We start from the raw sequence: 12765 nt of genomic DNA, 5'->3' as shown, positions 1-12765 counted from the left end.
CACAGTGGCTCAGCTGCAACAGAAAATGTTTCTGGACAGCAAATTGCAACTTATCTCTGTAATATACTGTATATTTTAATTAAATGAAATATATTTAAACTCCAAATTCATTCAGTCAAACACATGGGTTTCCCTCTGTGAGCCAAGCTGGTATTTCTGTTCATGACTCACCAGTGATCTGGACTTCTTGTGAATTTTGTTCATAAAGTTCCAAGCATGAGAAAATTGGTGAATGCAATAAAATTCCTACGTGCCATTTAATAATATAAACAATATGTTGGAAGTGCAGCTAGACTGACACTGTTATAGGCCTTTTTCACAATAAAGCAATCCTCACTTTACTGCGAAGAGAAAACATTAAATGAGGCCACATCTGCATTATTGTACATTCTTGTCTCTGTAACACACAAGTGACAAATGCTCAAATAATTAAAAAGAACCTCTTATAAAAACACATCAAACAGGGAACAAAGGTGGAATTTACTAACTAGAAAGAAAATGCATTGTTACTGATGTTGCAAAGTCTCTGATACAGTAAGTGATGTCATCAACAGTTCATTACTCCAAAGTCTCAAAAGACCAGTCATGAAAAACTGTCCCAGACTGGCACTGATTTCATTCTTTACGCCTTACAGAGAGATCAATCAGTGTGGACTAAGATTTGAAAGAAAAACAAATCACAAGGGAGTAAGTTAAACATTAACTGATTCATTCTTTTAGAGAGTCACAATGGTTGAGCTAACAATATCATGGTGACACCCTCTGCTTGCTTTAAATATACACTGGATTCTCCTGATTCTTTTTTACGTATTATTGCTCTACAGCATGAAATCAACTTGGGAAACCCTGCCTCCCTTTTCTAATAAATTATATTGTGCAGATTTCACATGGAAGCAAGGCTTTATGAGTGTGTGCCATTTTAGACTGTTGCCTCAATGTCCTGAGGGTCCTCCCCCTCCAGCAGACTGTAAGAAGCATGACTCTGGAAAGGTCTCTGTAAAGGGTGAGCCAGAAGTTTGGCCATGCAGTTGTGCAGCTCGATGGCTGGTCCACTCAGGGAAACCTCGAAACGATAGCACATGCCCTTTGAGTCCAGGTTGCAGAAAGAGGTATAGTTATCCTGGAAACAGACGCGTATGACACGGATGTAAAAAGCTGCTAATTGAAACAGTTTTCACAACATTCCTCCATATTCTTATGGACCAAAGTACTTAAGTCGCTGACTATATCAGCGAGACAGCAAGAGTCAAACTAGGATTTAGACTAGAAGCTGGTAATAATTCCAAATGTGTAACTAATATTTTGTTGTTGCACATCTTCAAGTATGCTAATGATACATGACAAAAAAAACAGCATATGTTGTGGTAGGTAATCAAAACTATCCATTTTACTCACCCTCCAGCTCGACTCATCTCCTTGCTCCTCCACCCCGTTGTGTAGGTAGACCACATCAAAGAAAAAATATGGAGATTGCAGCATTTTCTGTAGCAGGACACAAGCATAAGTGAGACTTTCACTTCAGCAATTAACTAATGCACTGCTCAAAGCATCCATCAACTCACACTAACAGCCTCTGAAGGGTTGAACTGTAACTGTCCCGCATGGCGGCTGTAGATGAGCACAGTTCGCACCACATATGGAGGTGGAATAGTCTGAACATTCTCCATCAGTGGTAGTTCAATCTTCTGGCGACTAGAAAGACAACAGAAGAGATGACCCTTGATAAAATACGTTAAGCAACTAAGGCCTTTTACACTGTTGGAGCTTGACTACAAGTAACCAAGCTTGTACATATTTTGTTTTTGTTTTCCCACTGTTGCCACCCACTTTGGAAGTGAGTTGCAGCAGGTAAATTTCAACCCTGCTCATTCAGTCTCCATTACTGGCAGATTTTATTTCACACATGATTAAGAAGCACTGTGGACACTGACTCAACATTCTTTACTCAGTTCAAGCAGTGTGAGTGGGTGTGGGTGTGTGTGTGGGTGTGTGTGTGTGTGGGTGTGTGTGACTGAGCGAGGAGCTCAGCGCTGCCTTGTGTCAACAATGAGCAACCAGAACCAAGTGCGTTAGGGGGACGTGAAGCTCCAGGTTACAGCTTGTTAAGTTACTGTAGTGGTTAAGTGCTAATGCCGTACTTACATTACATTAAGAAGATCTTCCAGGTCTGCAAAGGACAGTTAAGGCTAACATGTTGGAACAGGAATTGAATTGCTGTCCTATGTATTGCTTCATCATCTGAAGTTTTTTATTGTTCAGGGAAAGGATACTGAAGGACTCGCACACATTCGTCTCCAAATCATACAGACAGCTGCAAAGCTCCCTGGGGTCCGACGTGAAGCCTGACAGCTGAGCCACATACACATAAGAAAACGAGAAAGAAGAGAGTATTTTAACAAATAGGGAGACATGTTGCATAGATACTTCACAAAGGCACTGTGGGTAACATCTGGAACAGACAGACTCACCCACAGGGCGTCATCATTCACTACAACCAGGGCAAACTCGTGACGTTTGTCAATCTTGTGTTTAGTTCTGACAAACATCTCAATCATTTTCTGGGATATATTCAGAGCATTTGTTTTAGACCTAAAAAAAAAAAAACAAGGAAAGATAAATCAGTAAATGATGACAAATAGAAGTATTGAAAAATAACATACTTTACTGCAGCTTACCCGTTAAAAGACTCTAACTTCGGCAAAGACATCTCTTCAGAAAGGTCTAAGCAGATTATCTGTTATGAAAAGAAAAATAAGTGTCAGGCTGATAATATGTTTTGATCAAATAATATATGTTTAATATGGATCCTCATAAATTAGGACTATAATGCAGGCCTACCACTTTCTCTGGACAGTTGACGCGTGGAACTCGAAGCTGGTACTCTGGCGGGGGGACAGAGGGTGCGAGTGTGGGCTGCTGTTGTGTGGGTTTTGGCCGCTCTTTGGCAGCGACAGCTGCAGTGGGTAGAGGCACTGTGGCACTGGCAGCAGCCGCTGCTGCAGCAGCTACTGTCTGAGCTGCAGCTGCTGAAACAGCTGCGGTTGTGGAACTCAGAGGACTGTCGCTGGTCGAGGCCTCGCCCTCCCCCTCAACGCGACTGCCCACAGCAGGCTGAGATATGTTTGGGTTACTATTGCCTCCCAGACTGCCTGTGCTGCTGCGACGGTCCTCAGCACCTTCGGGGTTGGAGCGTGTTCGAGGCCGCAGCTCCACCGGTCGCTCTTCACCATCTGCTGGGCCAGGCTCAGGCGTCTCCATGGATACAGCTGGCTACTAAGGAAGTGGAAAGAGGGTGGCACAACAGATTATAGCACACCACCACGAACTCCTGAGCCTTGAACTCTAATGCCCACCACTTAGACAAACACCATTTTGACTAGACTTTTCTTAACATTTAACTTAAACATAAATTAAAATCTAAATATATATTTTAAAGCCACCAAGTGGTCTTTTTGCCTACCTCTCAAAAATACCAACAGCTGCAAGCACAAGACAGTGTCTATAAATCCCACATCTAGGAGGTTATAGTATATATACTAGAACTTATTTTAAAGTGCAACACAGACTATTTGTCCTAATCTTACAATGAGCCCCCAAAAATCCTGCCCGGGTTACCACACCGACTTTCTAGACTAGATTTTAATGCTATTTCAACACCGTGTTATAAAAGTAACAGTAGTCTAACGCCGCATAGTAACATTAAAGGTGCAACTCTGCCTATGAACAGTGAAGAAACTGAATTTAAATATACAGAATCTGCTTCGGTTACTGTTTCGATGCATTTTTGTTTGTGGTTGGTTTTGGTAAAGCAAGGTGATGTTTGATGACGGCGCACTGTCAGTCTTAGCTAAGTTAGCTGTTAGCATTAGTTAGCATCAACACATGCACGTCAAAGCAGCTGAGTTGTGAAGTACGAACTGTGTTGCGTTCAAATGAAAACGAAGACTTACGTGACAAATATCTGCGGCACTTCTAGGATTCAGATAACGACAAATTCATTGAAAGTTGCTAAACATTTCAACGACGAGCTAACATTTGTTTTGACCGGACATCTTACTCACCGGAAATGATCGAATCCAGAACGGCACAGTCTCGTTGCATCATGGGTATTGAAGTTTATGGGTTTCGTAAAAACATTCCTCAAGTTTTGTAGTCATTAAACATATAGCGCATTAGCCGCTGCTGTCCGATCGTTAATTACTGCACTGGGGGAAAAAATCCTGCTTTAATAAAATGTTATATATATATAGTCAAGGAAATAAATAACAAATTACAATATAAAACATCCTATACAGTGTTGGTAGGCAATACAATTTGTTTTTAGTTCCATTATTTAATTCTGGTAGTAATAATAATAAATAATTATTTGCTAATTTACATACTTAATTCAAATGCAGTATTTGTCTACAGTGTATAGAGTTGTGCAGTTTTAACAGTTACACATTCTGCTGAACAAATCTTTCTACTGAAGGAACTGAGCCCTCACATTGTTCAGCGTCCTTTCTCCTCAGTGCTACTGTCCATGTGAGTCTTTTAACTTGATCTTTTGGAAACCTATTTACAAAAAAAGGTTCTTCAGAAAAACACAAATGTAACACAAATGCTGTGCTGTAACATAAATCTGCTTTCCAAATGAAATTTCAAAATTTCACTACATATTATCATTTTTGTTGACAGGGCAGCTCAGGACATTCACAGGCCACACCACACAATAGTCTACTATTAAAAAGGCATGGGAGCCAACTGTGGACAAAACAGGAAAGAAAGTGACAGGGAATGGGTGGGGATGACTTTGCGAGTGTTTTCCACTTACTTCATTCATCACCAAACACTGTTTCGTCGACGTGCAGAGAGCAGACTGTCGCAGCAGCTGAATGACTGGAAAAGAGAATAACATAAAATTGTGGGAGAGAACTAAACATTTCTCCCTGTTGTCAAATGTTCAAACATAACAGGAATTGAATCACTGCTGCAGTCAAGAACTACAAGTATGGAGGTAAGTCATAAATACGTTTTTTATTGTTTGCCCTGAAAATATGTCAGTTAACATAAAGGATGTTACATTAGCACTACAAGTCCGATAACATTGACAAACTCTGACAAAGTCTGTGAATTCAAAACTGCTATTTTGTGAAATGCCTCATGCTGTAACAACATCATCTACAAGATATGACCTACTCTCTGCAGAATTATAGCAGTCTGTGTTAAAGTCATGACAATGTCCAGGGTGAAATAGTAGCAGGATAGTTAATGTTCTGATATCTCTGATGGATTGTTAATATGTAAACCTACAGTTTGTCTGTCATTCTACCCAATGTCCTTTACTTTTTGCTGGGACAGCCCCTCTGTAACTTTGAGTATGAATAATTGTTATTAGGGATAAGGAATTTCAAGAATGCTAGCAATTGTGGCCTATACAACATACTGTGTGTTAAAATTCATGTAATTAAAAGATGTACTTTGAAAATGATGTCATTTTGAAATATTTATATGTGTTATATGAAGTTTACAGAAGAATAAGAGTTGAAATCATTGAGTTAACATTCCTTATGTTCAGCAAAAGATGTTTTGCTTCACAAATATTTGCTGGGCAGGAAGTTTGATTTCAGGATGTTTTAGTTTCCTCCTTTTCCGCTACCCAAAACAATAGCCACTAAACAGCGGCGTAACAATGTCTGGTTCAATGGCACAACATTTTTAATGAAGACGGATTAATATAGGGAAGACTTCATCCGTATTTTACTGTGTAGTGTAAATATACGAGTAGAAATAAAGGGAGAAAATTAAATTGCAATTTCGCTTCAGTACGGAGTAAAATAACACTCCATTTCGATCCAAATTATCTACAAACATCCTCATGATGCTGCAGGATTCAAGTCTGGTCAGATGTGACAGCCTGGACACTGGGACAGGGTGTGACAGGGAGGTGATCGACCATATGACGTTTGACCCTGAGGGCTCTGACCCTACAGCAAACCTCGACCCTTCACCAGCAGAACTGGCTCAGTGTGAAGCTGAAGTGGGCACACTACTTAGCATCATCGCTGAACTGAATAAGAAGATGGGATCGTTAAAGGCACCGAGGTAACGTGTACATTTGATGAGATGTGTAGATTTACAGCAGCAAAGTGTTTGACACTAATAACATCCATAAAATTTATGTGTCTGAATAAATATTGTTATGGAGCCAAGTTTACTGTATATTCTTAAATATTATTCCATGAATAAATCATTGGTTAGTTATGTCATCCCCGATGTATATATGGATATATTAGTGGAAAGGTTTGAAACTGTTTTTCTGCAGTGAAGCTGATGATAGGAGACCAACAGGACCATGTACACCCAGGCCACTGGTTCCTGATCTCCTGTCCCACAGGGTGGTCAGAAGAAGCCTGGAGAGAGATGATGTTTCTGCTGCCACAGCTAAACCTTCACTGACTGGCCAAGGTTTGTAACCGTATTGTGTAACTTTGTTCAGTAGACCTTATCATTTTAGATTATACTGTATGTCAATGACCGTTTCCCCACCAGACCAGACAAGAAACAGTGTTTTGTGTGCAAGGTGAAGAAAATCAAGCAACAAAATAGAGTAATCTTAAAAGGTTGAAAAAAAAAAAAAAAGCTCATCACCTCACCTTATCACTTGATATCCTCTAGGGGGCAGCAGTGTTGTCTGGACAAAAGTACAGGAGGTTTTATCGTCACTTGAGGACTCCATCAGTTATAGAAGAACCTGGGCTGCCCCCATCACAGCCTCTGACCACAACAAGCACAAAGAGCATCTGAGAGCAGCCCAGGAAAGCTGGGTTAAGGCTTCTCAGGTATTACAACATTGAAGAAAATTGTTCATGTTTGAATGGATTTCAGCAAACCTCACCCAAAAAATCTTAATGCTAAAAGCCCTCGTTTTTGTGTCTGTAACAGTTTGATATGTGTGATGGGTCTAGTTTGTGCCACTGTTTAGCATATTTATCATATTTATACCCCTTATTAATTTGAGACCTTGGGTACAGATATTGGAGGAGATGGAAAGAGAGTTTGGGATTTCATTCCCATCAGACCTGCCCAAGGACCAGTACCAGGAGGAGATGCTGGATGTGGACAAGCGAAGCTCTGTTCTCAAAACTACTCTGCAGATTCATCAGAATGAGCTGGAAAGAGCACAAAACAACATCAGCCAGATTGAAGAGGAGAGGAACAAGGTGGGACTGGCTCTACCATTAGTTTTGATTCTGCATGTTTCACACCATGTTAGCTGCAATAAATCAGTTTTAATTAGAGAACTCAATATAGTTTTGGTAATTCAATTAATGAATTCATGAATTTGAAAAATACTGACACTGGAATAAATGTAGCACTCCTTTTCTTCTCTTTCAGCCGGTGGGTCTCCATAAGGCCTGGAGGTCAGGTAGTCGCTCTCCCTCCTACTGGGCCACTGCTGGGACTCTCAGTCCAGACTGGGCCTCTCCTCCCTACCCTGGTTCTCCCTTACTCCACAGAAGATCAGCCAGAGCTGTAACACCTCTGTCTGCTGGTGGAGACACATCTCCACTGGGCTCCATTAACTCAGGCAGTCCTTGTCCAAGCCCCATCAGCCAGGAGTCTGAAACAGAACGGCTGAACAGGTCAGTCTGAGGGACAGCTCTGGATTTCTAACAGCTTCCTAGCATAGCAGAACATTTCTGGAAATCAATATTTGATTTCTAGCAGAGCAAGATGAGAAGGTACATGCATACATGCTAACTTGTTAAATATGGCTCACTGTGCATGGCCAAGAAATAAAACCACAAATAACTCCTTGTCAATCAGAAGATACTGTTTATATGATTCAGTCTTTGCACAAGATAAAGAAGAAATATGTACTGTGTTCATTATTAAGCTGTAGAGGGGCTGATAGGGAGACTGTGTTATCTTTAGCCAAAGCCAGGCTGTTTCTTCTCATTTCTGTTTCCAGTCAAATCTGGCTTTTAGCAGGTCTTCTGAGCAGACGATAGAAAAAACAATTTCCATGATTAATGCCATGAATTGTTATTTATATGTGACCAGGTCTCATATAGGAATAAAGGATCCTTCATGTTTGCTGTTTATTTAACTTAAGTTTTAAGATCAGTAATGTAATATAGTTAATACCTAATAAATTACCAGGATTTTCCTTCAGGGATTAATAAATATCACACCTCATCTCATAATAAAAAAAATAAGGTTTTTATAACTACCCTCATTCTTTCACAACAGTAGTTGTGAAAATCAGTCAGTTTGGAATTAACTTAACCAATAAAATTATGTCTTTCCATACAGATGTTTTACTTTGGGAATAATTAATAATAATAGTACTCTGTTATTGCTATTATCATGTTCTTCCTTCTGCCTGTGTCTCAGATACATCGAGAGGCTGAAGGCTAGAAATGAACGTCTGACTGCAGCTCTGGAGCGAAGGAAGGGAGAATCAGAGCAGATCCACTTTGCACTAAACAGACTTGAATCTGACTGCTCTGCCCTGCAGCTGGCTCTCAGATACTGGTACACATGTAAAGCACACCCGACACAACAGCACAAAGGCCTGTCTGCACACATATACATAGTTTTTGTCAGTGTTACAATGTTCTTTGGCGTGTGCCAAAATAATAGATGTTCACTGGTCAGCAATCTAACAGTATTAATTTAGCTTCTTCTCATCTTGCAAGGTCATATTTTGTCTTTGTGGCTGTGATTGACAGTGAGGAGTGTGAAGAGGCGTACAGCGAGCTGCTGTCACTTTATGAGGCCAAAAAACAGCAAAGCATTCCTCTGCAGACAGACTCAGCAGGTGTTTAAATGCCACTTTTTAATACTGCTTACATCGCAGCACACACATAATCCTCCTGTACTGTAGGCATGCAGTCTGTCTCACAGGTTTTTCCTCTCATTAGAGGCAGACAGTCCCATGCAGCCTTCTGACAGCCCATCGGCTCAGCTCAGGAAAATGGGAACTGAAGAGTTGTCCACCTCCTTCTCAACAGCAGGGGTCACAGAGGAGACAGAAACACAAAGCCACACAGGGCAGAGGTGACATTTTAAAGTACTCTTTGTATATTCAAACACAGTAATAGGAAGGGTAAGCAAGGAAAAATATGTGTCAGATTGAAATTGCAAGTAAAAGGAAAAATAACTTACACATATCATCAAAGTTCAACATATTATTGGCTAAATGCTTCAAAAGCTATTAGATATCCCTCGGTGTAAACATAATCAAGAGATTTGCAATTTAATATGGTGATGTCTTAGTTTGGTTAAGTTAGTTGCTGCATGAAACCCCACAGGACACCAGAGCTGATGGATCGAGAGGCTGTTCTCCGTCAGCAAATCGAGCGCCTGAAGAGGGACCGGGCAGCCATTTGTCTACCTAAACCACACCCCGGAGTGGAGAGCAAAATGAGCCCCGAAACCAGCCACCTGGTTTCAGGGTATCTAATTTCAGGGGGACCTGTGACTAAAGATAACCCCAAACCCCTGGATGCCAAGAAAGAGAAGGCTTCCCTCTTCTATGAACTCATCTCTGTCAGGGTACAGTAGAAGCTGTGTGTTCAGAAAATGTAATTGTCCAAAAAATTAAAAATGAAAATTGGGAGAGAAGGTGGCTTTTCTGTTTATTTTACAGTTGTTTTAGGTCATTTATGGAAGCCAAATCTATGTCGTACTATAAAACACTACACATAATCCCAAAATACAACGGGTCACACTTCAAATGGCAGAATTTAAAAAGCAAAAAAACATTACTTCTGAAAGCAGCGTCAAAATTCTTTCACTACAGTTTAACTTTTTCTGTATCTGCATTTAACTATTTCTATAATAATCTTTATGGTTTGACTGTTTTAACTCAGGAGGAGATGTCAGATCTTCGAGCTCTAATCCGCCTTAAAGAGAAAGAGCTGAGGTGTCTGGAGTGGAGTTTAATGGCCCAGAAGGCCCAGGAAGCAGCTGGAGTTTTTGTCCCAGAAAGTCTTCGAGAGGAACTGGATGATCATAAGACTGAACAACAGGTAGGACAGGCTCTTCACACAGACTTTTTTTTTTCTTCTGATTTTCAAATCATAACAAAGTCAAGGTGAAATGAGCAAGAGGGAGCAAGACGTTGGTCTACTGTGACAGACCCGATTCAAATCTGGGTGTCCCACATGGGAAATCACACATCTACCAAAGCAGAATCCCTCCAGGCCAAGAAGGATAATTTGGTTCCACAAGGTCTTCTGCTGGGCTGTCCTGTCACTGCAGCACAGATTCATACCGCTCCAAGAACTGAACAGTCACTTTAGGTTAACACAGCATCCATTCTCTTACTACACATGCAGGGCATTAGGACGAATGGTTACAGAGACATCTGTACCTCAAGGGATATGGTTTCTCACTAAACTAGCCCCTTCACCTCATCAGTATTTCTTTTTAATTCCTTAAAAGGGCATATAAGTTATCTAGATACACATGGCCAGACCAAAGACTAGTGTATACTGTTGTACTGTTCCACTGTGTCTATGCTTCTGCTCTGAGCTTCTGAGCCTAAGAGTTGGGTACTCAAAAATGCAAATAAAACTGAGGCATCCACAGTAATTAAGGATATTTCTGTTACATGTAAATTTTTTTTCTGACGTTTCTTTGGTTAAACTGCTCACAGAGCTGACATATACAACCTCAGACTAAAGGTTGTGAGGACATCAAAGTACATCAAATTCTTTAATAAATATGAGACTGATTGTTTCAGAGCCTCTGTGAGACCACAGCTAACCTGGGTAGTGATGGGGACATCGCTGGTCCTCGAACCAGACCGATTCTGAAAGAGCTCCAGGCGGTGCTGCAAAGGTGAGGCATCCTGTTGGTCTCACTACGTTTCTCACATGCTAGTTTCATGAAGGCTTTTAAATCATTGCTGAAAAAGGTGATGTTAAACCAAACGGCATTGATTGTAAGTATGCATGCATGAAAACAGCATTGTCCTCATGCTAGAAAGTATTTTAAATAAAATCATCTCTCAAAGGGAAAATGCACAATATATAAACACAGGTGACATCGACATTTAACATTTAAAAAGCATTAAAAAGCATTAAGAGATTAACTCAGAAAGTAGTGACAGATTTCTTGTAATGACTGCCAGATGAATAAAATGCCACCCTTTAAAGTCTGGGTATTCACAAGTTTATAAAGGTAACTAATTAATGTAGTTGGTGCAGAAAATAAATCCTTCAGACATCTGTTGCCTACTTTTTTTTTTTTTTTTTTTTTTTTTTTGATCTGTTGCTTAGGAACACGATCAGCAGACTTTGAACATAAAGAGAGTTTAGTGCTTTCTTTCTATCAGGTGCTTCAAAGATCTTCTGACCTTAAGAAGAGAATACTTCTAAATAAAGCACTGCTGCAAACACACTGCATCACATTCACTCAGAAATCAGTCACATGATTCCTTACTGAGATTTTTCTGTGAGGAAAGATCTTTAGTGGTTTAAGGTTTACATTATGCTTTCTCTTCTGTTTCATCTGATTTCCCCCCCCCCCCCCACTTTTCAGGGAACAAGCCCTGAAAAAGAGACTAGCTTTAGTCCAAGACTCACTGAACCCAGCTCTTTCAGACAGCGCCTCCCACAGGAGGGACAATGGAGAGCAGTTAGCGTGGCTCACACAAGCTCATAGGTGAATGTTCAACAGACTAAGTTTTTTGTCACCATCCTCCTGTGTCCTCCAACCTAACCTAAGCCAGAATTTAATATGGTCTAAATTGGATCTTGTGGGTTTCTTCTATTCTAGTAAAGCCTTGAGTTCATACCGGCAGATTCGTCGGAAGTACCGGGAGCAGGCGTGGAGGCTGGAGCAGAAAGTGACAGCCATGATGGAGAGTCACCACAACCAGAGTGCAGCTCCAAAAACTGCAGGGGAAGTCCTGGAGTGGAGACGGGAAGAGACAGTTCTGTGACTCTTCAGACAATCAGCCAAAAGTTAATATCAGCATCAACTACAGTGTAAATTCCTGCTAAGTTCAAGTTGCTTATGTGTACCACTGGTAAAAACATATTTAATTTATAAAGTCCTCAATCACAGTAGAATGTCCTTTAGTAATAGAACAGTGTTGCTTTTGCTTAGATTTCCACCCCATATGTATCTATTCATGCATCTATCTGTCCTTCAGATCAATAGATTTCTGTGCAGGCATTCGTTGGCTCTTGAAAGGTAAATATAGAGTGGCCTATGTATGTTCACACATCACAAGTTCTATGTGTCAGATAAACAGCTGCCAGCCTTCAACGTGAGAGGCTGATTCAGGGACAGAACCCAGTGAAGACCTCAGAACTGACGTCAAACATGCACGTCCTCTTTCCCGTATGACTCTTTAAAGCTTCTCTCTGGTGCCTGTGCTCTTATGACAATCCTCCCACAAGGGGGAGGGGGACCAGGACAATGCCTGACGTGCACACAGACTGTACAGTCAGCCCATTTGTCTTCTTTGGACTTTCACCTTTCCCTTTGTGCTCTTTCTGCTTTATGCTATTTCTACATAGTTAAAGGCTCAGATCACCTGAATTATACACAAACCATATATCTCCATTATTTTTAGTGATGCCTAGTCACAAAAATAGTTGTGGCATATATTTCAGCTTTCAGCACAATACACTACAATGTTCCTTCATTATGACAAACATGGGATATGTCTATACTGCTTACTGGTTACTGTGATGTGTCTGTGGATCACTGAGATACAAGGACAGGACACAACTTTGAGAGCAATGGATTTATATTGTATAT

At 40.6% G+C, this 12765-nt stretch overlaps 2 protein-coding genes across 3 annotated transcripts; one reads left to right on the top strand and one right to left on the bottom strand.

The window, feature by feature from the left end:
• Positions 1-240: 240 nt before the first annotated feature.
• Positions 241-4066, bottom strand: babam1 (BRISC and BRCA1 A complex member 1). Its single transcript, XM_026323801.1, has 9 exons — positions 3951-4066; positions 2839-3273; positions 2676-2734; positions 2469-2589; positions 2271-2349; positions 2143-2167; positions 1563-1692; positions 1396-1482; positions 241-1120 (listed from the first exon to the last, which is right to left on the bottom strand). The coding sequence occupies exons 2-9, from the start codon at positions 3256-3258 to the stop codon at positions 920-922; spliced, it is 1122 nt and encodes a 373-aa protein (XP_026179586.1). The 5' UTR covers positions 3259-3273; positions 3951-4066; the 3' UTR covers positions 241-919.
• A 765-nt stretch (positions 4067-4831) lies between these two features.
• On the top strand, positions 4832-11966 carry ushbp1 (Usher syndrome 1C binding protein 1). Of its 2 annotated transcripts, none has more exons than XM_026323803.2 (14): positions 4832-4996; positions 5973-6084; positions 6305-6447; positions 6658-6821; positions 7014-7202; positions 7378-7625; positions 8380-8520; positions 8718-8806; positions 8910-9045; positions 9300-9543; positions 9861-10019; positions 10736-10833; positions 11536-11658; positions 11773-11966. In XM_026323803.2, exons 2-14 carry the CDS (start codon positions 6062-6064, stop codon positions 11936-11938), a joined length of 1923 nt encoding a protein of 640 aa, XP_026179588.1. In that variant the 5' UTR covers positions 4832-4996; positions 5973-6061; the 3' UTR covers positions 11939-11966. The 2 variants fall into 2 exon arrangements, with proteins under 2 accessions (XP_026179588.1, XP_026179587.1); XM_026323802.2 differs by having other exon boundaries at positions 5870-6084.
• Positions 11967-12765: the final 799 nt, after the last annotated feature.

Source organism: Mastacembelus armatus, chromosome 4 (assembly GCF_900324485.2).
Source record: "Mastacembelus armatus chromosome 4, fMasArm1.2, whole genome shotgun sequence".
NCBI classification, from domain to species: Eukaryota; Metazoa; Chordata; class Actinopteri; order Synbranchiformes; family Mastacembelidae; genus Mastacembelus; species Mastacembelus armatus.
The sequence above is the reverse complement of the archived record's forward strand: the minus strand, read 5'-3'. Positions and strand labels throughout refer to the sequence as shown.